Source organism: Lathamus discolor, chromosome Z (genome assembly GCF_037157495.1).
Source record: "Lathamus discolor isolate bLatDis1 chromosome Z, bLatDis1.hap1, whole genome shotgun sequence".
Classification (NCBI taxonomy): Eukaryota; Metazoa; Chordata; class Aves; order Psittaciformes; family Psittacidae; genus Lathamus; species Lathamus discolor.
In genome coordinates, this window is record NC_088909.1 from 15,500,557 (window position 1) to 15,527,237 (window position 26,681).

Here is a 26,681-nt window from a genome sequence, read left to right on the forward strand (position 1 = left end):
ATTTAATTTTTCTATGTATCTTACTCTACCTTTCTTCCTCTTTTGTTGGATTTTTTTTTGTAGAACAAGTAATTTTATAAAGTGACAGTTTTAAAAAAATAACAGCAGATCAATTCTGAGTCGCATTGAAGGTCTATGTTTTATCCCTCAGACATTTTAAAGTTCAGCTGTACTTACTCTGGGAACAGGGGACGTCTGGGTACCTTTCCTTTGGCCACTAGTCTCAGGCGTCAGGTCTCGGTGGTCTACCTGGATGTGGCTCTCTAGGTCTTCAGCACTTTCAAATTTGACACTACACTCTGGACACCTCAGACTGCCACACGGTCTCTCGTTCACCTCCTGTTGAGCCAAGCCCGAAGACTGTCCATTGGTGCTCCTGGTCATGCATCCAGCACACAGGCCATAGGGAAGGCCATTCACATCCAACTTTACCAAATCCTGCTTATTCCGGAACTCCTTCAAGCACAATGCGCACTTGTAGAGTTTCTGCAAGGCCTGGCCATTGGGAGACGAAGTTGCAGAGTTTCCTGCCAATTTCTGCATATGGAACGTCCCATGAATTTTCAGCTCAAGAGTAGAGGTGACTGTCTGCATGCAGACAACACAGCGAAACCCAGTGAGGGAGTTTCTGAGATCTGGATGCATCTGGCAGTGCTCAATAAATTCCTCTTCACTCTGCAGTGGCATTTTGCAGATCCGACACGTCCCTGTATCCAGACTCTTGCTGTGAGTGACTTTGTGCTCCGTCAGGGTCAGGAGTGATGGGAAGCGTTCCCCACAGATGGGGCACATGTAGTGCTTGGCTGGGCCGCGATGGGTCTGCATGTGCTCTCTCAGGCCATTTTCTGAGAAAAAGGTCCTTGAGCAGATATTACACTTGTGGCTACCTTTGATGAATTCTGCTTTCTTCCTAGAACAGTCATCCTCCCCAGGCCTGATGTTATGGTCTCTCAAACGATGGTTCTGCAAGAGGACCTCCATAGTGTAGGCAGCCCCACAAATGTCACAGCCATACATGGGCTCAGAAGCATCTACATCATCTTCACTGGCTTCATGACTGTTGGAAGTATCTGGATTCTTCATTAGCATGTTTTGGATATCCGCCCCTTCTGTCTTCTTATTAGTTGGGGTCATGCCATTAGCTGTACCATTCTCCGCGCTAGCATCAAAAACACAATGTTTTTCCCGCAAGTGCTTTTCAAGCAAGATGATGGCATGAAAAGCTTTGCTACAAAACTTGCAGTTGTATTTTTTGCTGTGGGTTGTGATGTGACACTGCAGCTCTACCTCTGTGCTAAAGGTCTCCCCACAGAAGATGCATTTGTGAGACTTTGATGGATTCCCCAGGTGACTATGCTTCACATGGATCTGGAGATCCACCTCCTTCCTAAAATCCCAGTTACAGGCTGTGCAACGATACATCTTCTTTTCATTGCTGTGCTTGACTGCCAGATGTACTTGGATAGATACCTTGGAATCAAAAACTTCTTGGCAAAGGGTGCAGTGATACAACACAAAAGTATGCATGTCCAACAAATGTTTCTGCAAATCATCCACCGAAGAAAACTGTTTGTCGCAGCTCTCACATACATAATGAGTTGAAGTTGTCATGTAATGCACAGTGAGATGTTGCAGAAGAGACTCCTGGGAATCAAAGTCTTCTTTACACTGAGGGCAAGACTGTTTCCTCAACAGCAACTCCAAATGCAACTTTAAATGGGTTTGAAAACTTTCAAAATTTGAGAACTTTAGATCACACTGATTACATGGGTATTCACCATTAGACACTGAATTTACGCTAGCAGAAAGCCGTTGCCTTTTAGGGGAAGAGACTTCAACATCAGAAGAAACTGGACTCTGCTCTGCTTTTGACTTCTTATTGTGTGCCAGAGGAATGTTCTTGTGGTTTTCTTTAATATGCTTTGTAAGCTTCAGGATGGAGCCAAAAATGGGGGAGTTTGTGCAATAAGGGCATGAATAAACTTCCATAAAAGACTGTGTTGGCTGAATGACAGGAGAATCCAATTTTGAATTTCCTACATTGCAGTGAGTCTGCTGAATATGCTCAGTCAAGGTTGCTTCGGTCAGAAAGCCCATGGAGCACTGGTTACAGAAGAAAGCATTGTTGCCATCTTGAGGGGTTGCATTTGGTCCACAGTGAGTAATACGGATGTGTTCTTGTAAGCTGTTGATATCTGCAAACATCTCTGGGCAGTAGTTACAGTGAAAGGCAGAAATGTTGCTAAACTGCATCATGGGATAGGCATGGGTTTTGTGCACTTTTCTCACATGTTCATTCAAGTTGTACAGTGTAGGCATGGAATCAAGGCAGATCTGGCACGTGTGGCTTTGCTGAGGTTTGTCTGCATGAATGGTCTTCAGGTGGATCTCCAGAACAGCAAGGCTGTTGAAGTCGCGCTTTGAGCAGTACGGACAGCTGTAGGTAACTTTAGACCAGTTCTGGCTTTCCTCTCTGTCCACAGACCTCATTTTCTTTTGTCCTCTCAGAGGCTTTAAGGTTGAATCTGGGGTGGAACCTCTTTCCACCGATGCACTAGAGTCAGGCGTTGCACTGCTCATGGACGCCACACTCCCCAAGACTGGGTCAGGGCTGATGCTGTGATTGCTGGAGTCAGGTTGTCTGTGGCTGTCCAAGTGGCAATAGACATCCTCCACTGAAGAAAACTGCTCTGGGCACATAGGGCACTTGTGTTTTTTGTTGGCATGGGCTTGATGAATGTGTGAGAGCAGCGAGTTTTCGTCTGCAAATACTTCAGGGCAATGAATACACTGCAAATCTGCCTTCTCGGAAAGCTGTGGGTGGCGTGTCATTACGTGCTTCTCCAAATCTTCAGTCTGACTGAATGTCTCTTCACAGTAATCACACATAAAATCATCCTTTTTCACCTCTTTCTCAGTCTTTGCCATATGTTCCTTGTTCTTTTTATGAGCTTGCATGTGACTCTGCAATGAGCTGGTAGATGAAAACCCACGTTTACATACAGTACACTTGAACGGTTTGCTGGAGCTGTGGGTTTTCAGGTGAATTTTGAGGTGGTCGCTGCGAGAGAACGCAGCCTCACATTCATGGCAATGGTATTTTTTATCCCCAGTATGAAGCTTTATATGGCGATCCCTGCTTCTTTTGTGCTTAAAAAGCCGGCTACAGTAAGTGCATTTGAAAGGTAGTTTGTCACTGTGAATCTGCTCGTGCCTTTTAAGGTAGCTCAGGCGAATGAAGGACTTATCACAAAACTGACAAGGATATGGCAGGCCAGTCCCCCCTTCCTCCTCCCCGATGCCGAGATCACACCCATCTCCTATCATCTGAGTGGGTGATGCAACATCTTTGCTGGAGGGAGATGAAGCCACCCAGGAGAGTTGTGGGTCGTCATCACCATCTGTAATGGGAAAGCAGAAAGGAGATTAAAAACAATTCCCAGTGCATCTGCGAAATAAGGACAAAGCTCTCAACAACACTATGGGCTTCTGCTACTACAGCATTAAAAAAAAAAAAAAGGCAACTAAAAAAAGAGATCTTGAATTTCAAAGGAGGTTTGAGAAAGAGAAATAAAAATATAGAAGTACACATAACTCACAAATATGTCAACATATAGTATTAATAAAAAGCACTCTTCTTTAGCAGGTCTAACACCTGCTTACTGTAAGGTAAAGCAATAAACAGTGAATAAAGAAAGCAAAACACAATGTGCAATGAAGCAATACAAACATTTTGAAAAGCTACAGTATTAAAGAATGAAAGGCTGCTCAAAAGCAGAGTCAAACATCTCAGTGAAATAAAAGCATCAGACTTGAGACAGCTCAAGAAAATCACAGAAGAGATCTGTACGATTACAAAATTTGCTTACATGAAAGGTAATGTTGTCTGCTTGGTACAAAACCATAAAAATTAAAAAAGCCCAGAAAATCCCTATTGGAGATCTCAAGATGTCACAAAAGAATCAACTTCAGGATAAACCAACAATGGCCCAGCCTCTGTTCTAGTAACTATTTCCTTTGCTCTATATGAGGCTTTGGAAAATACTTTATAATTTGATATTACCATAAAGAAACACAGCACTGACTCCAGCACCAAAACAGTCATTTTAGGAAAAATACATAAATGTTGGCAGTTTTCATAAACAGAATAGTTAACAAGAAACAGAAGAGAGTGAGTTCAACTATCCTAATTCCAAAAAATGTGGAGATGTTGAGAGAAGCAAAAATGCCACTAGTCTGATATAAAACTGAACCATGGAACAAAGCAAAACCAAAATCCATGTAAATGAGGGAAGGCACTGACCACATACACATTTGGAGATTCAAAAAAGGAACTGGTTCTCCAGATACATTGTCCTTATAAAACATTTAATGTTTCTACTTCAGCTCTTACTAAAACAAACCCATAAAAAAATCCCCAACTGTGCGTGTAGGCTGCCACACGCGCGCTCCTCGTGCCTGCCAACTACAGAGTCACCAAGCGGAGAAGAGCACATGTACAGTGGAGAAGATCTCAAAGAAAGGCTCAGCTAATGAGGAAATCACCACTGTAAGAGACTGGCTCCTGTGGCACCGTTTGCTGTGGCAAAGACCTCCTTTTCCATCCCAAGAAAAGAGAGAGCAGAGCTACCCTGGAAAAACTAAACCAAATAATCACACACCAAACAACTTTTCCTGCACAACGGGGCTGCCTGTTTTCTGGATGCACGGGTCGGGCACTAGCTCCCCCTTGCCCTGTGCTCCCAGGGAGCTCTACGCCCCCACCTAACTAAACCTCCTGCTTCAGAGAGATGCTGCATACTGAGAATACGCTTCCTCCTGCTCCCGAAATGCACCCTGGCTCTCAGCAAGCACCCGCGCTTCTAAGACGCTCAAGGTCTTTGTGCTCAACTAACTCCCTCGAGCCTGGCGGAGCCCGAACCTAAAACACGAGGCGATCAGCCCCTGCTTTTTTACATGAACTTTTGCCAGGCTTCTCCCCCCTAACCATGCACTGGTCTGTCTCTCAGGCTGGAACAAAACGTCGTGTTCCCAATTTACGCCACCCCCACCGCTTGCCCGGCTGCCGGCACAGCTTCGCTCTGCCCCCAGGGAAACCCCGGCCCCTGTCTCTGCTGCCAGCCGCATCCAGGGCTCCATCCCCACGGACCCATGGCCATGGCCGACGGAGGGAAGAAGGCAGCCGGCTGCCAGCGCCTGGATTAGGGGCCCCAGGGAGGTGCCGGTAGCTCAGGGCTGGCTAATTCCCTCCTCTCACCAGCTGGGCTCCTCCAGGGGAAAAGAGACAAAGGGGAGCAAGAGGGGGATGCTGGGCCTGAACTAGGGCAGCACATGTTGAGTTTGCAACCGCTACTGCTGTCCATCGGGGTCGGGGGGAGAGAAGAAAAACAATGACAGGGAAAAAAGCACACCACCATCATGCTACTTACTGCTTGGTCTTACTGGCTGCAATTAAAATAATTTTAAATGTTCACTTTGAAGAAGGTATTACAAAAATACATTTTAAATACCTCCCCGTTTGCAGCCAGACTATACGCGCTTCGTGCTGGGCAGCAGCAGGCAGAGGAAGGGCTGCACCATGCCAGGGAGAACCCTGAGCACTTCAAACGGCTCCAGCAACTAAAGCTGCATTGTTCAGCCTTGAAACTGGAGATGCAGTGGGCCAAATCCAGTGGTAACACGGGCTGTGCCCACTGCTCTAACTTCACTACATCCATATGTGCTTATGCCAACCATTACACTGGCCCACCATGCAAATTGAACAAATCTGCTAGCAGGCCTCTTTTGCCTCTGAAACAAACCCATCTACCTCAAAATGCACTCTTAACATTCAACTAGGGCCAGTTTCCCTCCAGCTGCTGCTCTTCAAACACATTGGGCTATTCAGAAAACAAAATCCAAGAAAGCTGGTATTACTTTGTGAGCGATGCACAAAGACGTTGCTATGCTAATATAATCTGGATTCAAAAAATTTAACGTTTCTCAGATTGAAAAGCTGGGTTCCCCCCCCAAAAAAAATGGAAGCACTTACATAGACAGTTGAAAGGAAAGATTATCTCAATTTGTTACAGCTTTCACCGATTTTAATGTTTAACTTTTAGATAATTTTTATTGCATCCTTTTCTCATACTTTTACAATTTAAAAAGAATTAGAAAACTTTAAAGCCCAGAAACAAAACCTACCTTGACTTCCTTACAAACAAGATACTAAATTACTAAAGGCCTAAACCGAAGAAATTAGGCAAAACTCATTATCATTAATCTCTTTATAGAATAAAAAATAGCCCTGTTAATTTTAACATGCCATATTAAATTGAAGAAAAGACCTATAATGAACTGAAAAAGAAATTCTAAGGTATTTTACCAGAGTAATATTTTAGTGGGGAGATATATTTTAGATGTGGTGTGACATGTCTAGCAACAATGCTTAGAATAATAATTCTACATTAATGCAATAAAAGGAATGTAGCAGAATGAGAAAAATCACTTTCAAAAAGGAGATTAAAGTCATTAAAAATGGCTAATCCTGCAAAGTGGGACTGTTCTAAAATAGAGAATCACATGGCTGGTGCAAGTCTTTTGTCATTTGCACATAAGAGAATCAAAACAAGTATTAAAAGGGTAAGAAAATTCAATAAAAAGTTTAATTAGCAAAAAAAAGAGCATTAAGGAAGCTTCAGGATGTCAGTAGTTCTCAGGATATATGTGTGGGTCATGAAGCTTAAAGGGCCAGATTTGATAATCAATCTCAAAGTGGTACAGTAATTTAACAACTTAATGTTCAGTATGTTTACAGGACTGCAAGCATTTATCATCATCACTGAGGAGCTAATTCCAGCCTCAGTGCATTCAATAAATGTATTTTCCTTCTAATAAGAGCAATTGGGCCAAACTGTAGTATAAATCATACTTCATCCTCTATTTATTTTCCAGATAACAGGAGCAAGTTCAGAAATACACTCATGAAGCTAAGCAATAAAACGAAGTCTTAAAAAATGTGATCTCTTTTAGAAAGGAGACAAATAGCATATAACAGATTGCCAGCAGTGAACAGTACTGCCATCTCAGCATACAGTGATGATGTTGATATATTCATTATTTCAGAATAATTTTGCTAATAAGAAGAAAATCAACCAGACACAATTAAGCAGACACAATTTCACAGTCCCTGCAAACACCTTCCTCCGTCTCCCTACTCAAAGCTACCTGCAGATATTATGCTCCCATACAACTGGCTCCTCTGCCTGGTCACCCCCAATGCTGGGGTCAGTGCTCATGGGCAGGGGCTGCACAGAGCCAGTTCCCCAGCCAGCTGCCTTTTCTCCTAAGAACAAAAGGTATGCACAGAGCCTGATTTGCTGGCCCAGATCTGAAGTTCACCATTGCCTAAACCTTCTGTTTACCAATGTAGACCATCACTGGATTCCCTTCCAGTGAAAAACCTCCCTTCTCTGTCTCCGCTGTGCATGAAGGGTTCAGGTAGCTCTTCCAGAAGCCCTCCATACATCCCCCCACACTGTGGGCATGTTGCAGTGTGGCCAGTGCCATATGGGAGACCAGTTTATTCCAGCAGGTGTGGGTGTAAACAGCAGTACAGACTGAGCACCACGGGGCTCAGAAGAGGCCACACAATGTGCCCAGGCATCAACAGAATATCCAGGGTTTGACCAAAGAGGCGAGTTCGAGACTCCCCTCCTCAGCCCATAAGTCATCTCCATACAGAACAATAAACCAAGGAGGATAGATTTGGAAGATGCTCTTATTCTATCATGTTTAATCCTCTAGCACAGAGCTAGTACACAAGAGAAATAGTTAAATTAACAAAAACAAAAGCCCAAAACCAATTGTTGAGGAAAGGACTGCTGTTGATTTAAATTCAGACTCCCTGTTCTCTCCCAACCTCTCCATGGCACACAAGTTAAAAATGGTCAAAGCACTCAAATTGTTTTAGAGAGCTGATGGAATTCTAGCACCCAAAAAAGTAACTAACTTTTGGAAAAAAGCTTGGCATCATAAAACATGCTTCTGAGCCGTGTTTCAGCTCCTCATCTCCATAATAGAAAAAAAGCCATCTGCTCCTCAAGGACAAATTGTAGGGCTTACTTCTGTATAGCTGTGAAACTCCCGAAACTTCCATCCTCAGATGGAAGGCCTGATAGAAATGCTATCAATTTCAATTATTATTACTATCACAGATGCTTAACTATATAACACAGAGATTGAGGACTGAGAAATCTGCAGTACTGGCTACAGTAAATTTTGCATTGCTGCACTATGTATTAAAGCCAAGGCTAGATCATTACGATGGATTATAGTAAGAACCTCACATGACATACGCTGCTCATTTACACTGCAGTGCTGGTGTGAAATAATACACGTCAAGTTTACACAGCAAATGTGTCAAGTTTCAATATTTTCAGTGTACTGTGGCAGCTTTTTACTTGATTTTTTTGTTGGAAAGTTTAGTTCCGTTTTCCTGCATATTTCCCACACAGTTATAGTAAAAAAATAAAAAATATCATTAATATTCCAAAGTCAATTTTCTATGGAGATATTAGCTTCTCTGAATGGTTTTGTCCATTGTGTCACAGAAGGCAACAGTGGACTGTGACCACCAGCTCTTGGAGGAACGAAAGCCTTTCTATGCTGCCACCACACCTATCTCTGGGTTGTGACTGAAACCCAGCACTAACGCACACTCACACACTCTTCACTAAACAACAGGAAAAGATTACTACAACTCATTTACAATTACCCCTACAAAAATACCATTCAAGTGCCCCACAGAACTGGTCAACCAACCCTTAGCCACAGGACTAAGGAGGGGCCCTGGGAAGCTAAGGAACTCCATACACAGCTTCAGACTTCAGCAACATTAGCTTCTTCAGAAAAGTGTCTTCACAGATTTTTAAGGCACTATGCCATTTTTTTTAAATATATATAAGTATATATATAAAATGTTCAAAGCAAACCTAAAACTGGATAAAAATTTAGGAGCTGCTAAATTAAGTGGCACCACAGGCAGTGCTTTCAGTGTTATCTGTGACTTGAGAAAAACGCAGTTATACCTAATTACATGCTTATGTGGAAAGCATTTTTGTTGGACTAAATTACCCATTAGTGACTCTTTTTCCAACTTCTCAGCTTTGCACTGAAGTTCATTTTTAAGTGAAGTTTTTAAAAAAGACAGACAGACGTCTGGCTCAATGGAAAGTATATATAATCTAATTTTTCTTCTCATGCAGAGAGCAACTTGGTATTTAGAATACAAAATCAGCACAAGATGTGCAGAATTTCAAACATTAAACTTGCTGGAGTGTCTGCGCAGATACAGGGTTATACATAGACAGTTTAAACCTTGCTGTCTTTGTTTAAACCTTTTTGTAGTGATCAAAGATACATCTAATTAAGGGGTTTTTTTTTATTATGCAAGTTAAAAGTACACACAAAGATGTCTTTTGAAGCTTAGTTGATACACAGAAACTTCTTAAGCCAGAGTAATGCATACCTGAGCCCTCGCCTCCCATTAGCAGAGATACCAAGACTCAGTAAAGACCATCAATAGGATGATACATAATTCTCTACAGATGATAAAATCAGGAAGTTATTTCTAACATGATTTTTTATTATTTCAAACAGTCTGTATTTTGCTGGTAAAAAAATTAACCTATCATTAAATTAGTTATTTCACACTTCAATAAATGGCATAGTAAGGAGTGGAGGAGAAAGTTTTATGTTAGATCTAGGAATAAACTAAATGCTTTCAGAGTTGAATCACTGTTTTTCTTTACTCCCTTTGGAAAAGCAGCAGATACTATATTCTGCTGTGCATCATGGACTTGGGACTGAAAACAGCTGCACTCTAATTACATGTAAAGTGTACCAAAACATTCCTTTTATCACAGACTGTAAATCTGTTAGCATCTGTCTCTCCTTTGTTTCTTCCACAAGATACAAGCTTGTTTCTACATTTTTCTCACCTGTAGCAGTAATTAAAATTCATTATAAATGAAAGGAGTGAACACTAAAACAAGTTCCTCTGTGTACAGTTCTAAACTCAAATTAGAAACAGCTGTTTGCTAATTCATGCAGCGATGTTTTGTCGTGCTCTGTGAATCAATAATAACTCACCCTATTTCCACCAAAATGTTAGGATTATACATATATTTTGCTTAGCAATTTGCTGTTCAGAAATGTTCAAATGCATATTTGGGGTTTTTTAAGCGAGATGAGAAGATGATACTGGCAAAATTACCAGTGAATTAACAGAAACATCTTAACAGCTTGCTGCTCATGCTTACCCTGCTGCCGAGAGGGTGCTGTGCTGTTCCTGCCCACTTTGATACTTGCAGAGCATTTAGCAAGAAAGCACAATGTAAGACAGATGTAAAAGAACAAAACTGTACAGAGGGTCACATGCATACATCATGGATGCAATAGTCACACTGAGAGACTCCCACAAAATTAGAGTTTCAGCTATGACATGTACAACTTTCATGCATAAGGAATGACAAAGCCCTTAGGAAAATAATCCTAGTAGAATAATTATTATAATAATTAGTTATAAAATTAGTTATAATAAACAGTAATATTAATAATATTTCTTCATATTATGCTAGACAGAGAACAAACTTTATATGACCCTATTGGCCTCACACAATTATATTCTGCACTTTTTGCTACTTGATGTCAACATTTATCATGATTTCAACACTTGATTATACAAAACAAAGAGACAACATGCAGCGGTTAAGAGCTTTGCTGCTTCATTTTTTATCTAAACCTAAGGATACAAGGGGGGCAGTTGCAACATTCTGAGCAGAGCCCAGGGCAGATTTGCAGAGCCTGTCCTCACTGTGGCAGGGCCAGGGCCACCCCAGCCCCTGCACTGCCCCCTTTGCAGAGCCAAAGAAAAGCCTGAAGCGGTGAAAGAGCATCAGCTTCCATAAAGGTCTCTGCAGTACATGCAAGGAAAGTTCTTGTCTCCTCTATACATAAAGACGTTTTCCCTTCCTTGTGTTTTGTTGCTGCTAGCAGGAAGGGTGCTGCCCATACAGCACAAACCCAAGCATCAAGACTGAACTGCTCGTGGAGATGTGGCCAGCGGAAGAGCCTTTCTGGTGAGATGAAATGCATTATGATTTCCTCCCTCCCATCAGATCAGGCAGCTCTCAAATACAGCAGGCACCTGTTCTCAGGCTGTTTTGCTGAGCACCCTCAGGCATGTGCAGTCAGGCAGACTTGGCTCAAGCTCCTTCCCTGAGTTCATACCCATAACTGAGCATCAGACATACAGACTAGCTGATGTTTGGAGAAACTCAATGAATGTAGAAGCCAAAATTAAAGAGAGAGAGACTTTTCTCCATGAACGGACCAGACTGGTGTGATTTAATTTAATGCTTTACTGTGCTCATTTTCATGTTTCTGAATTGTACTTTCAAGTGAAGATTAAGCCATCAATTACAATCCATTAAGCTCATTCATAAAATTCATTTAAGGGTCATATCCTGCATGGTGAGCAGGGAGCCCTGGAAGCCAGCACTGACAAGGACAGGCAGCACTTTCCCACAGGATATTCAGTTTGTGCTGAATCAAGTCAGAGCTTCTTTTGATGTTATGGGCAGCAGTCTGGAGGAGCAAGTGCCTTTAAAACTGGGGCAGTGGCAAACTAGGACAGAGAGAGTTTTGCCAAGCCCTTTCCATAGCTGCTGCTACTGCTAAGACAAATGCATACCTGCTTCTGTGCTAGTAGACAATAGAGTGGTGTTTCCATTTCTGTGGAGCTTTTTTTCAACTTTTCAGCCATATATCAACTCTGAGACAGAAGAACCACTAAAAAGGGAGAAAACTGGGACCAGACACCACAAGTATTCCATGTTTTCTGACTGGGGTCACCAAACGTGTTAGGGTGAGATCTTCAACTGATGCTACACAGTGACCTGACCTCTAGGAAAACAGGTTTGAAGTCCCTGTCTTTAGCATATGAAAGGTACTTTCCCAAGAACAGACTTTTGCTCCTGAGTATTTTCCATCAGCACTCAGTAGAAGAGACGTCAATTGTCATGTTCCGAACCTGAGAAAATCCTCGTGTTTCAAACCTCAGCCCTGCACAGGACTTTACTGCCAAGCCTTCCGGCCGGAGGAATTTAAAGCTGGTCGTATTATTAGAGCAAGTTGCAGAGGAAAATAAAACCAGCTTGTTAAGTTAGAAAGAATAGGCTGTTCCAGACTCTCATTTTGATCTAGGTGGGAAAACTATGACGCACTTACGAATTTAATGGGTTGACGTTCATGATGAATAGGCCTAATGCTGAAAAACACATGTTGGCTGAAATTACTCAGCAATAAACAAACAGTAAAAAACAACAACATCCAGATTTTATACTGCCTTCAAAGAACAAGGGAAGAAAAAACAATAAATTACATCTGACAGACAGTATCAAGTAACCTGTTTTATAGCTAGACATATGCATTATTGGCCTGACTTAAAAATTTGTTGTGTATTCACATCAATCCTACTGAAATCAGTTGCTCAGCACTTCTCAAAACTCAAATGAAATAAATATAAAATATAGCCCGTTCTACACAGACACATTTTCAGAAAGGTGCACATATTCCTTGTCCCTTCCGTGGATTCAGAATCAAGATTTCATGCAAACACCATGAATGGAAATGAAGCTGCCCTTGTGAATGTCCCAGCTTCCGAAAGTCTGGTGAGTGTTGCTCCTTGAGGTCTTCATCCACATATCCTGGAGGGGCACGTGTGCCCCAGTGACCTCCACAGGTATCCCTGGAGCTGATGAAGCTGGCAGCTCCCACTGACCCAAGCTGGGAAATGGGGTTTGCTCCAGCTAAGTATATCTCCCATTCCTTGGAGACAGTATGTGTTGCGGCAAAGTACAATCAGTTAAGAGTCTGGGTTTGTTAGCGAACAATTTAAAAAAAAAACCCAAACACATTATTTAAACAGAAGACCCACAAATGTAAAAGCGCATTCCTGAATATGAAGCACATTCAGAGTATCATTTAGGTAAACATTGGTCTGCATGAATCTGCACTACGTTTGTGACTGGCCTGAGAGGAACTGCACTAAACAGAGGCTGGAAGTAAGTTCTCCCCTTATCAATACCTGACAGAAATAACTGAAAGGTTTAAAAAGAAAATAACTATAGATTTTGTGCTATGCAAGATGAAAGCCAAACAGCGTGGCTTGCCTAGAAGAGATGTGTACTACACAATGAATAATAATGCTACTTCTTTTTCACTAACAGTATCCATCATTTTAAATAAGAAATTACTTTTAAAACAAGTAAGCAAACAAAGGTGCTTGCAACCCGGTAAGAATCTTTCTTGGTACATCAGTGTTTCCCTACAACAGACGTGCCTCACGAGAGACCTTTGAAATTTAACCAGCAGTGACCCAGCATCTGTGATCTGAGGACTTGCAGTGCACCGCACAACAAAACCATCCACTGAAAGCTGCTCTCTTCTTCCAACACATCTTTGCCCTTTTTGACTCAAGGGCCCAGTGACAACTCCTGTGACTGTGCTCTCAGGTTTTCAAAAGAAGAGCTGCAGTGACAGCTAAGGTCTGTTCCGCAGGGCTCACACCTGCACTGGTGCAGCCCAAGGAGGGATCCTGCGCCCAACCACGCTGAGTTCCATGCAAGCTGCAGAGGATGACCCCAGCAGTGCCCACTCCAAAGCACAATGGGGACATGGCGCACCAGATAGCCCTCTCCTGCAGGCCCCGGGCAGTGAGATCAGCCCATGCTGTGCCCCATCTCCTACACCATGAGCCTGCAGAGACTTTCTGAGCCCCTCTAAATTCTTTATGGGCTTTTCAGGATGTCAGCCAGCACTGACCGCACTCTAGAGAAAGGCTCCTGGGAGGAGGACGCTCTTCAGTGCCGGCAGGCAGAGGGAGCACAGCTGGGGAGTGAGCAAATCCAGCCAGGAGACAACAGCCCCTTCCAGTCCTGCATGCTCCTGTCAAGGGACACACAGAGCCCTGCAGAACCATGCCTGCAGCCATGGCTGTGCTTCCCTCCTCAGCTGCAGGTACCACACCGCCCACATAGCGCAGCAGTACAGCACTACCCTTACAGTTCCCTAAAAGCAAAGGTGTATTACTCCTGGAATTGCTCAATACAGTCTTAGGTGCCACTTGTCTGTATTCAGATGGCTCTGGTTTAACCAACAATGTAGGCTTCCATCTGCCCACACGTGTGTGGTTGGTTTTTAACTCCCACAAACCTGAATTGCACGATTTATTCTAGTTAGTAACTGTCTCAGTGTCTTGGCCACAGATACATGAGAATGAATTTATAATGAGGAAAGGTGCAGGGCACAATTATTTGTTTAAATGGGATTAGAATTAGGGTTGGAGTGTACATTGAATCATCTCAATTTATCCCTGAAGAGAAGGAGGAACAGCAAATGTCTTGGCACCTGCAAACAAATTATGTCTTTCCCCACCATCTCTCCCAAAGAGCACTCCTTCCATTTGAGAGCAGCCTCACACAGACACTGGCACTGATATCAGAGAATTAAACAAAATAAAGGGAAAAGTTATAGTCAATAGCTTTTTCTCTAGCTCTAGCCACATGATGAGGGCTGGTTATACTTACAGAAACATAGCTGGGAATGTTATAGACTAAACAACACAGGAAAAGGAATGAGGAGGCAGTGGGGAGAGAGAGAGATTGAATTTAGCCTAGAAAAATGCATTTTGATACTACAGGTACAAAAAGCTTTCAGCTTTCTATAGAAGAGTCTGCTAAATTAAAAAGTGTGTGGAAGCTGGAAGTGGATGTTTGGGGTTGGGACACACTCCCTGCACAGGATGGTTAAAAAGCAAAACAACAAAACACAAATGAAAAACAAATAAATGCATGCTCTCAGGGAAATCAGGCATCAGAGTCTTGATAGACACACAGGCACCCCCAGAACCAAAGGTGTTCCAAGAAACCATCTCCAGTCAGCTAAAGGCTGGAAACGTGCCCCCATCCCACACCAGGCAAATTAATATTTTTGTTGTTGTTTTTCTCCAGATGTGAAAAGGTTTTGCACCTGCACCTGTTGTGGGTAACTAGCTCACTGGTGTGGGGTGTCTCACAGAAACTCCATGTACAGTGTGGTAGAGAGGAGTTACAAAAACTAGTGAAATGCAACTGGCAGATACATGGAAGAAACTCCATCCAGTCTCTACAGTCACAAAGAGGCAGGGCAGTGACTTTAAGCTGTATGAGCTCACGCTCTGACAGTCTAAAAGAAGAAATATTGTCAATAAGCCAGTCATAACTGGGTAATTTAAATTTTTTGTGGGGGGAATGAAAAAATACTCTTTTTTCATAAACAACACAAAGAGTTTTAAAGCTCAGACGAGCCTCACTTCCAAAACCTGTACCATCCCCGATGCCCCCAAATACTGACCAAACCTTGGCCCCTCCCTAGAATCTATTCAGTTTTCGTATGTCCCTTTGCCAGACTCACAGACACAGCTCCCTGCCCAGACAGAACCGCAGACTTGGGCAACTGTGGTGTCTCCTCTAGGAGACTAACAGAAAAAAATACACATTCGCGTATTATTTTTTTGGTCTGTCAAGGCGTTTCTCTTATTTTAATTCTGGTCAATAAAACAAAATTTTCAGTATAAAACAATTTTTTGACCCCAGAAGACCTAGACTGCTGTCTGAAACAGGATCTTCAGCTCATCTCACCCTTGCATAAACAAACAAAAGTGGACAAGTGAATGGTTTGACTGAAAGTTTAGTAACTGCTCCCTCACATCTTTAGCCAGAATTACTTGTGAAACTGAATTCCACTTCCTCCATGTCATATTCAGTTTAGCACATGAAAGTACGAGTACCAAGAGTTATGATAGTACCTACCTCAGCTCCTCATCAAGACCAAAGTATCTGTCTGTATCGAAGACAGGAGCTCAATGTCTTCTGTTGCAACATGGAAACTCCACCTCAGTTACAGGGCATCTGAGTATAAAACTAATCTTCTCACATACAGCAGTAACTGTACAATTTCAAACAATTCACTTCAGAGGTTGGAGTTCTGGATTTCCAAGAGCTTATTGTTAAAGACACATCAGGCTGTATCTTTGGATTTCCCAAGAACATAACCATAGCCCCAGACCTCCCAGATACCTGACAATCAGCAACATCATCTACCCTGCAGTCACTGTACACAGACTTAAGAGTGACTCCATCTTAATTCAGTACTTGGGCTGGAATTAAGATACTGCATCTGATCTGATTTTTTTCTTACTGTGTTGCTTTGAATCAAAACACACATTTTCTAGTGTTGGTGCCTAACAAGATGCAAAGCAGAAGTGTGAGCACAAAGGAAAGAGCCATTTATAACTGCACAGAAACACCATGTCAACATGTACCAGCTCCCTGATACATACAAAATCATTAAAAAAAAGACAACTGAGTCATTATTTTAGAGTTTCGCTATGTTTTCAATTGGAAAACAATTACTATCGAACTAATGTTGTTATAGAAGCATCCATTGGAAACACTGGAAAGCAGAAACCTCCTAAACATCCTACACAATTTCCCATCAGAATTTTTGTGCAAAGTGTTATCAGGTAACAATATTTACCATGTACAGTAATTATGAAAAACTCTGAGATTGTGTAATTATGTATTTTAATTACGTGATCTGATTAGCTTTTTTAATCACTTCATAAAAAGAAAGGAAATTCACTGAGGTTGTCAGAAAGTTAATAAAAATAAGGTAATTCACAGCTAAGGCTCACCATGGTGCCTTTCTAACTACTTCCTTGCTACACCCCACTGTGCCTAGGTATTGGAGGTCAACTATAAGTATTAATTTCCTTACTTTTATTAACTTTGGTGACAACATTTGTGCTCTTTTGGCATTGGGTTCCTTGTTTTGTTAGAAAATGCTCTCCATTTAGCTGAATGATATTTTAAGAGATGGAGACTCCTAAAAACCAAGAACCTGGTTGACCTGAAACACACCAACTGCCCCAGCCTTGCCCTGCTCTGTCCCCAGCCCCTTTGCAGGGATGTTAGGGGAAGCCACTGCCACATGGTCACCATCACACAGTGCCACATGAGCCACATCAGTCTGGCTCTGTGGAATCTGATCTGGCAATGTGGAATGACACAGCAACAGAACTGGATGATCACCCTTGGTCATATTAAATCAGAGTGATCAAGATGCGGGGCAAGACAACACAGTGCTATGAGAAGACAATGGAGGTCAGCAGAAGAGTCGGACAGATGGAGGCAGGCAGCTGAACCCAGGCCAGGCAGCAGAGGCAAGGCGGGTGGCAGCAAACTGTGCTTGTCCTGCCATGAGAGGCTGGGCTTTTCCAGCCACAGTGACCATGACAGCACACGGGCCTGGCCTGAGGAAGGGCAGCAGTGACATGCACAATGTGTGCAGGAGCCAGGCCAGACAGCTGCCTGCCCTGGGCAGCAGCAGTCACCCAGGGCTCCAGCTATAAAATATAAGCAGCCCTGCTACCGCTGCTCACTGTGCAAACCAGGGACTGATGGGTGCACGGGTGTGTGGAGGGAGCTAGGGCATGAGGACAGGGGTGCAAAGGGTATGCCACCCTCTTCCTCTCTTAAGGCAGGACAGAGCATAGCTGTTTTGGCTCTGGAAAACAACTTCTCCAAATTTTGGATACGGTTCTGCCCTAAGGAAACATTTTGTTTATATCCAAACTGGGAATCTATAATGTAATACTTGGCTATTGGATTCAGCAGCTCTGTTTTACTCATTTTGGGTTCACCCTCTCCCCCCTCCAGCCCTTCTTTATTTTCCTCATTCTTTCTCCTTTTACCTTTCCACCCCCTCTGGGGAGAACAAATCACTTTGGGAGGTTTAATGGACTGACAAGAACAGAAATCTAATCGGGGTGTGCGCACACAGGCCAGGCACATCAGAAGCACTCACAGTGCAATCCATGTGGGCTGCCTCACTTGTGACCCCAGCTAGGTTGGGCACCCCCTCCTCACCGGGGTGAGATGGGCTGAGGTCCTTCGCCTCACACAGGATCTTGGTGTTGCTTGCTCCAGGAGGAGAGGCTGCCAGATGCTGACAAGCCAAGAGCAGTTATTTCAGGAGACTTTTTTTAATATAGAAACAGCTGACACAAAATGCATCTCACTGGGGAGGGAAACCATGATCCCAGAAGTAAAAGACCACTAAAAAGCCTCATTTTTTTCCAAGCGAAATCTAAAACAGTTTTGGGCCAGATATCACTAAGGTTTTTCATTTCCATTTTTGGAGACTTGCACTGCGTCCTTCCAGTCTTGCCCCATCCGTGGAAAATATTAAGAGGCTGCTGCAGCCTAAAAGGGGCAGATGTGGGCAGATTAAGAGATGGTGTAAAGTGCTTTCAGAAAGTAGAAAGAGCCTCAAAGAAAATCTCAGATAAAACGGCCACTGGTGGGAAGCCACACTCAAGCCTCCCCGCCGGCAGCACCCTTTGCTAAGAAAGGTCTCCCCATACCATACAAGCAGCCCTGGGGCAACGGGGGCTCCTGGTCAACTGCTGTGTGGGGAAAGACATTAAGAAGCGGAGGGCACAAAATGATTTAAACAAGGTTTTGTACAAAAAATGGAAAAGCTTGTGTGCAACGACGTGACTCCTTTCCCTTTGTACACCATTTGCTGTTACAAATTACGTTTGCAAAATACAGCTTTCAGTGTAGTGCAGCCAAAAAGCAACCTAACAGCATAATTTTCTTCCTGGGTATTTTACTTTTGAATTCTTCTGCAAACAATGAAGCAGAGATTGGGGGGGGGACGGGGGGACAACAACCAAAAAAAACCAGGAAAACAAAGAACCTCTTTCTTCCCATGTGCTTGTAAATCTGGGTAGACTTACAAGAGACCATCTTTTAAACAACCAACGTGATTTACTCTTGCTTGTGTTGCAGGCGCTGGCTACTGCCAGTAAATCTTAATGGCACACAGTGAGTGATACCTGACACTCTGCAAACTCGGTACTACAAAGAACTCGCTCAGTTGAAGGTATTTGTAGTATTTTTCTTTCACGGTTGCCTGTATTTTTGCTTTTGCACTTTTATATGGCATCTCTACTCAATGAAGCTGCAGTGTATCCATGGCACTTTAAAGCTTGCTTTTCTGTGCAACTGAATGGCATAAAAAGGACAATGAAACTATGTCTTTTGAAATAAGTTTCCTGACTGATAGTGCAGATTATGGGAGCTATAAAAAACAAATACTGAGAACAAATATAAGTTATTTCCAGAAAACAGAAGTATTTTCTAGCATGAATCACAACCAATCTCTGACCCAAGATACCCAAAGAGAAAAATCTCTGCCCTCACACATACTCAGGCCTTGCTGTTTTGACCTCATCTCCAAACAATCCAAACACTTTCCAGGATCCTATTCTACAACAAGTTATTTTCTAATAGAAATCAATAATCTAAAAGTTACCATGCATTACTGGCTTCTCTCCTTCATCTCCATTTATGCTTTTAATTTTGTTTCTTTCTGCCATTTCTCCATCTCTTCCCAAAGCCAAATTATTAGACTGCAAATGGGGGGCAGGTCCAGACACCCAAGGGGAGAGCCAAGATCATCTCTCCTGGGCAAACTACCATAGTGAATTCAGTGACTCTCTGTGATGTTTGCTGGTACTAGGGAATAATATTTCCCTTGGGCACTTTCTGGATAGAGTCTACCACCTGGGTTAAGTCATTATTACAATCAAGCAGAAAAAAAAGGGGAGGGAGAGAAAAGATGAAAAAACACTACAGCAAGCATCATTAAAGCTCATCAAAAGTGCATTAGAGAACACCTGATAACATACTCTGAACATTAATGATCCTTACCATATACCATATTAATGCAGATGTTATCTGAACTCATGGAAACAAAATTTTCCATTCAGATGTTTCCCTAAAACAGGCATTGGGAAAAAAACTCTCTCAAAACTATGAGTTGCCAGCACTTTTTTTTTTTGTCTCCAGAAGTAAATAAATGAAATAACACCCCCAGACCTGTGTGTGTTGTTGATCACAAACCTCAGACAAATACTCTACTCTCACTTTGGGGTGCTTGTTGGCATCCACTGACAACATGTTACAGTTAAGTGGACGATGGTAACCCAATAGTAATTAAAAGGCTGTGATTGTGTTGGTTTAAATTAGACTAGTATTGCTCCTAAGATAAATTTTACTGGAGCCTTAAACTCTCAGGTGCTGGGCAGCAATTTCCCTTGCAATTCACATTACAAGGGAGACACATGAATGCCACAGAATTGATAGCATGACTCTGTTATAAGGTGCTAAGTGCCAGGTTATAGCAAGAACAGCTTAGTTGTCTGAAAAGCCTAATACTTCAACTCAACTGAAATGGAGGTCAAAAAAATTAATTCTAGGCACCGCTTAAGTCCTATGTTCCTCCTTTACGGAGACTGCAAATCATGTCAAGTTCTGCATAAATAGGTTTTGTGGGGGTATTAAAGGGTGAATTACTGTCATCTAGGTGCTAGTGCTTAGTAAAGCAAGGACTATCAAACCCATTTTGCCAAAATCCAATGTGAACTGCTGTTCTCGTAGAAAGAAGGTCACCCAACCAAGAACACTTCCTGACAAAAGCGATGAAACAAAACAAAAGATCTCCAAAACACACATAAATTCTTACAAAGGAGTGGTTTAGAAATACAAGTCACCCCTAAAGACCATTCCCTTATTGCTACTTGAAAGCTGAAGAGAAATCTTTTTCCTAAACAAGGAGCTGAAAAGGTCTGCAGCATCTCAGAATTACTTCTAGAAATAAGGGAAGCAGGAATTATTTTTAGTGCAGCTGAGAGGCCAGGCATATTTCAGGCAATCTCCCAGAGCCTGCTTCTATACCATGTGGGACATAAACCCACAAACTATGAAAGAACCCAAATCAGTACTGTTTTCTCAAGTGACATCCATTATCCCTCATCTGAGAAAATTAACACGTGTATCCAGAAGCTCAATAAACTAAGCTCAGAGCTAAAAGTCTAGGATTAACTCTTTCTGTGTCACAATAAATGCCATCTTTTAAGTCAGAAAACTGTTAAGATATTCTATTTCATATTCAGTGCTTTTGCCATTTGAAGCAAACAGGGGCATCAAAATACGTATACACTAAAACACAGTTTCAAAATGTTAGAGTACACAGGGCAACTGAGAATTTCCAAATTTCAAACAGCTACACTGATATAAAAATGGAGATACAGAAGGGCCATTAAAACACATGCTGGTTTGGGTGGCATTAGGAAGAGTGGCGCAAAATGAATAAAAAACAGCTTTTGTGCAAAGTCTCTTATTTTTTGACATCTGAGTTAGCCACTGTATCTAGCAATAAAATGCTATGAATGGTAAATACGGGCAGCCTTTGTTGGTCTGCCAGCTTATTTCTACCACAAATGCTGCTTGAAGAGTTCTATTTGGGCAAGAGTTCAGTATTTTTCGTCTTCCTGATCTGCCGAAAGATAGAATATTCAATGGACCGGGTATATTTTGGTCTTTTTTTTTACTCAGATTAATAAATCAGGCAGTATGCAAATCTGAACAGTACTTATTCTGAAGAGTGGAGCACAAACACTTAGAATGATTGATAAAGCTCAATTTCTCCCTAAGTACAAAGAGAACTCCAGGCAGGTATTAATTCTAAACTGAGTTTTGCTGCAGTGTACACACGGTCTTGCACTGTGACATACTAACATACACTCCCAGGTACCCAGAACAAAAGCAAAGAAGTCTCTTCTCGACCCCCCACATGCCTTGTATTCTGTGCACTGTGATGGCTAAATGAGGAAAGCAGTAAAGAGCAAGCCACACTTTGTGACACTGACAAGCAACTTTCTGCAGTCCCCATTTTATTCCTCCCAGCATCACTGAAACGGATCTTGCATCTGGTGGCACATCATTCTCAGAGACCCTTTGCTAACTAGCTACCCAGCAAGAGTGCAGGAAATACAAGGTCTGCAGAACAGTGAATTCTGAAACAGGGATAATGATAATAATCTGATCATTACCCCAGTCCTTTAAAAATTGGACCCCCTGGTGAGAAGCCAAAATAAAAGATCAAAGGGGGCCTCCACAAGCCAGGCTCAGAATCAACATTCGGGTGAGAGCCCATCACCTACTTACCCTGACAGCAGGCAAGAAAAGTTGGAGACATCTGCTTGGGGGCCAAGGGTCAGGCTGGTTGGGGCTTGCACTGCATAGCACAGGATGGAAATGTGTGTACGGATTGGGCGTACATGTCCAAGCTCCAGTAGTAGGGGGGCTGCAGGAGGGCCTCTCTGAGGTCAGCGGCTGCCCTGTTCTGGATGCAGCTGGCTCCAGACAGACCCACCACTGACTGATCATCACTGGACTGTCCATAACCCCCCATTTCCCAGCCCTTCTTGGCATAAATTAAAATTACTTTTCCCCAAGTTGAGTCTGTTTTGCCCGTGACAGTAACTGCTAAGCAATCTCCCTATTATCTCAGCTCATGAGCTTTTTCATCTCATTTTCTCTACATGTGCTGTTGAGGATGGTGAATGAGAGAACAGCTGGGTGGGCATGTGGCAGCTGGACAAGGTTAACCCACCACAGTGTAATGCAGCAGACTGCAAAAGCCTCCCTAAAATAACAAAGACTAAACGATACTTAAATCTGTAGCTACTTGCTTGTATGTCTGAATTTATTGCTTGTATGAGAGTATGCATTCCATTCAAAACATTTCTACAGGTAACATGAAATGCAAAGACTTGCAAACAGTGCACTACTGCACTCCCAAACTGGATGCTCTGGTTACCATCATGAAGCTCTCAAGGTCACTGCTGCCTGCACACTAGTTAGATACCACACTATTTTGACTGTGTTGGCTCCCCTGAGCTAAGGGGGAGGGGGGGATTTTTCATGGAAGAAGGGAGCAGCAAGTTGTTCCACAGATAGCTTAGAAAGAAAAAAGAACATCAGCAAATGTACCTCATGAAACACTACCCAGACTGATTCAAAGACAGGCTTCTGTGTGTGCTGAAGCATAGAGGACCAAAAAGAAAGAAACGCTTCTTAAGTTGCTGCAACTTTTAGAAATAAAGAATCCATCAGTGAAAGAGAAACTTCCATAGTTCTTTCCTATAAAAGAATTTTGATTTCTTGGAAAAATCAATAAGATTTGATTACTGAAAATGGCAACATGAACATAAACACCCTTCAGGCATCTCTCAAGTACCTCTGCAAATCACGCAGCAGTGCTAGGCACATGCCACTGCTACTAATCTCGTCCTCTCCCACACAACAGATGAGCTTTCTGAAGTTGCAGTGGATGAAGAAACTACCAGGTTGAAAACAGTGCCTTAGCTAAAGAGTGCTGTTCACAACAGGCTTGTGGCGTGGCTGGGGATGTCACAGAGAGGCTGCTTTTAAAACCTGGTAACAGGGGTTACTTCAGCAGTTGAAATATATGAGGCAAGTGGTATCTGTGCACCACAGAATATCCAGTGATCTGAAGTTGTTTTGATAGTCAGTTGAAGAAGAGCTGTCTGTTATTCTGTGCCAGGATGCTCAACTGGAAAACATATATTCAGGACATTTGGAGAAGTCAAAGTATCAGCAATCCTATCACACAGACCCACCCACACATTCACACATGAGGCTTCATGACCTCCCTTTCATCAATACGTATTCTTGTGCTAATCTCAGCCTAAAACCCTGTTGCAATATCTCCATGAAGCTGCTGAAGTTAAAGACTATCTGTGATTTCTCATACATTTCTGTTATACTGCTCCAGAATAGCAGGTTTTTCTGCACTTCCTTTTTCACACAAAAAAAAAAAAAAAAAAAAAAAAAAGAAGATAATGCAGCCTTCATAAAATAAAGGATTATTTAAACTTTTCAAAGCAGAAGTCCACACTTCTTAGTGTGACCAATGAACACGTAGGCGATTTGAGCTCTTCCTTTGACTTCAGCAAGAAAAGATGACTGTTTTCACTAGACACATTTGCCACACTCTCAGCCTTCAAAACAGTACTTGTAATTATTTTCCAACTTCCAGCAAGGGAGAGGAGGAGACAGGATTATCAACTCTATCATCTGGCTACGGCAACAAACATGTCTGGTAGAAGTTGACCTTTTTTTAATCAAGGACCCACTTGCTTTTGATCTCTGAATGGAAGATACTTAGTTTGCAGAGACTCACGTTCATTCTCCTACAAGGATGTGACAAAGCCTTGTGGATGTCTGGCATGATCAAAAGGAAACATGGCAATAATATGTCAAGTCACAAATTATCACAGCCTCTTCCCAAAGTGAGTTTGTGCAGGAGAACCCGCATTCCACCCATCCACATGATTCAGCTGGGGGACACGTATACCAATACATGGCCCCTTGAAAGTGAAGGTTTTATTTTGTTTTTTTTTATCACAAATGCTTATTATTAATTACTTGTTACTTCTGTTACAGGATGAAGCTTAACGACTTCTGCTGCAAGAATACGAGTCATGAAGGTGGTTTTCTTTTTGATAATACAGAAAACTTCACTTCTAAGTAAGGAGTCACCTTACAATCCACACCAACAGAATTACCTCTTGGGAGCAGTACACATCATCGTGTCCCATCTTGGTATCGATACTATCATTGTCAAACACTTTATGACTAAGCAGCATTTAAAGATACTATAAAGAAGGCGTAGGACAGTACAGTTCAGCTATTTGACAAAGTGAAAGTAAGAAACTATCTTTTCTCATGGACTTCTTAAAACAAGATTTTGGAAAAAGATACATTGAGTCTTATGGGTAGAAGCAGGTGCTCAATGGCTCACAATAAGGTTATTTAACTTCTTTCATGAATCCAAACCAAACATTTTCAAACATCACAATTTCTGTAGATACATGAAAAAAAGGCCAGCTGAAATTTTCTTAATGGTTGTTCTGTTAAGTCAGACATTTTATTTGCCATAATGCTGTATCTATGAGTTAATGCAATCCATAACTCCAAAGGAAGCCATCCACTTCACATTAGCCACATCCTCCCCATCCTGTCTATGGGGTTTTTTTACTATGAAACAGCAACATCAGGAGACAGCTCTGTACTTCCTCACAGTTGCAGCCCACTAACACAAGGATTTACTGCCACACTGAGGGAGCCATATGGAGTCATAGTGCTCTTCCTTCCCATCCCCTTTCCCTATTAAAGCTGAGACATTTAACGGGCAGTTCCCCTTAAGACACACATGCATCTACAAACATCTAGCACCTCAAGAGCCAGCAGCTCTTGGTATGTTGTATAATTTCTCAGGTTTAACCTGCGATTCAGCTTGTTTCCAGGCTGCCAGTGATTTCCAAGAAGTGTTACGGCACTCACGCGGTAACATTTTCATCTGTGCAGACAAGCTGTCTGCAGTTGTAAACAGGAGTAGAACTCTGCTCACGCTTATTTCTAGGCATTAAAAAGCACAAGTCCAAAGAGGCAGCTCCACGCTCTCTGTTCATTAGAACATACCCTGTCACACCATTGGGAATATTTATTATGATGGTCTGTAATCCACGTAACATCTTCTGACAGTCTGTCAATCTTTAACAATATCGATTGTTGAAGCTCAAAAGCAACAGGGAGGAAAATTCATAGAAAGCAACTTCCACAAAAACCCACCTTTATGAACCCGCCACCCTGCACTAGCAGACACAATCGCTTATTTGTACCTATCAGCTTTGATGGTAATTGCAACCCACTTGACACTTCTGTTGAAAGCGTCAAGAAATCTGATAAATATTCAACTAAATCTAAATGCAATAATCCTACTTATCTTGAAGTTACCACCTCTAAAATGGTTTCAAAATATTTGTGTGTTAAAGAGAGGGAGGGAGATGAGGGAACCCTGCTTCTGAAACCAGAATGACTGAATCACTGCATTAATGAACACAACTTTATTTTTCAAGTTCAGTGAAAGAATGCCATCTATGCAAAATTTTGATCCCACATTACAAAATAATTACATGATAATTACATGAGCATTAAGATGTCTACCCCCCGAGTAAAGCCACTGCACCCAACCGCTAACTGAGGCAGGCCTGGAATGTTTCAGCTTATTAAGGAGAAATCCAGCATTGAGCAAAACCTCCAGCTGAAGCAGATTTCCACTCTTTTACTCCTCTGATTTCTAATTAATAATTAAAATGTGTTCCTTTCTTTGGAAACCCAATTAGACTTGTGCATCAGCCTGAAAACAAACTTTTTTTAGTAGCTAAGCTACTTCTCATGGTTTAATGGGGCGGCAGAAATGTTTTCTACACAGCTCCACTGACACAATTCATTTATTTCTTTCTATTCTACACTGGATATTGTAATCCATCGCCAACAATATAAACATTACATTTGCACAGCTAATTAGAATGTTGGCAGTGTGAATTAGTGACCCTCTGATTCTTCCAGTCAGGGCTGCCCCTGCTGCCTGCACTACTTAGGATTCACAATTAGGCAATTATATTTTCAGCATCTTTTTTCCACTCTAATGCTACCTCTTTCCTCACATTCAGTATGACTCTGTATGCACCAAATGAAGAATTGTGCTGTTTATTTTGGGGTGGGGAGCAGCGGAAGGCAGGGGGGGAAAGAGGAAGGAGAAAGAGAGGGAGGGAGGAAGGGAATCATGTTCACTCCTTTTTCCTTTCAACCTCTGTT

The 26,681-nt window shown here is 42.2% G+C and overlaps 1 protein-coding gene and 1 long non-coding RNA gene across 4 annotated transcripts in view; one reads left to right on the top strand and one right to left on the bottom strand.

Moving 5' to 3' along the window:
* The window catches only part of ZNF423 (zinc finger protein 423), a 238,189-nt gene that overhangs the window by 98,578 nt on the left and 112,930 nt on the right, over window positions 1-26,681 (bottom strand). For all 3 annotated transcript variants that reach the window (XM_065663045.1, XM_065663044.1, XM_065663046.1), the window contains one exon: window positions 178-3,401. In XM_065663045.1, the coding sequence (XP_065519117.1) occupies window positions 178-3,401 (3,224 nt within the window). The remainder of the gene's footprint in view (window positions 1-177; window positions 3,402-26,681) is intronic.
* Window positions 2,046-25,055, top strand: LOC136005499 (uncharacterized). Its single transcript, XR_010608791.1, has 3 exons — window positions 2,046-2,157; window positions 18,939-19,032; window positions 24,465-25,055. It is a non-coding gene; the product is annotated as an uncharacterized LOC136005499 (long non-coding RNA).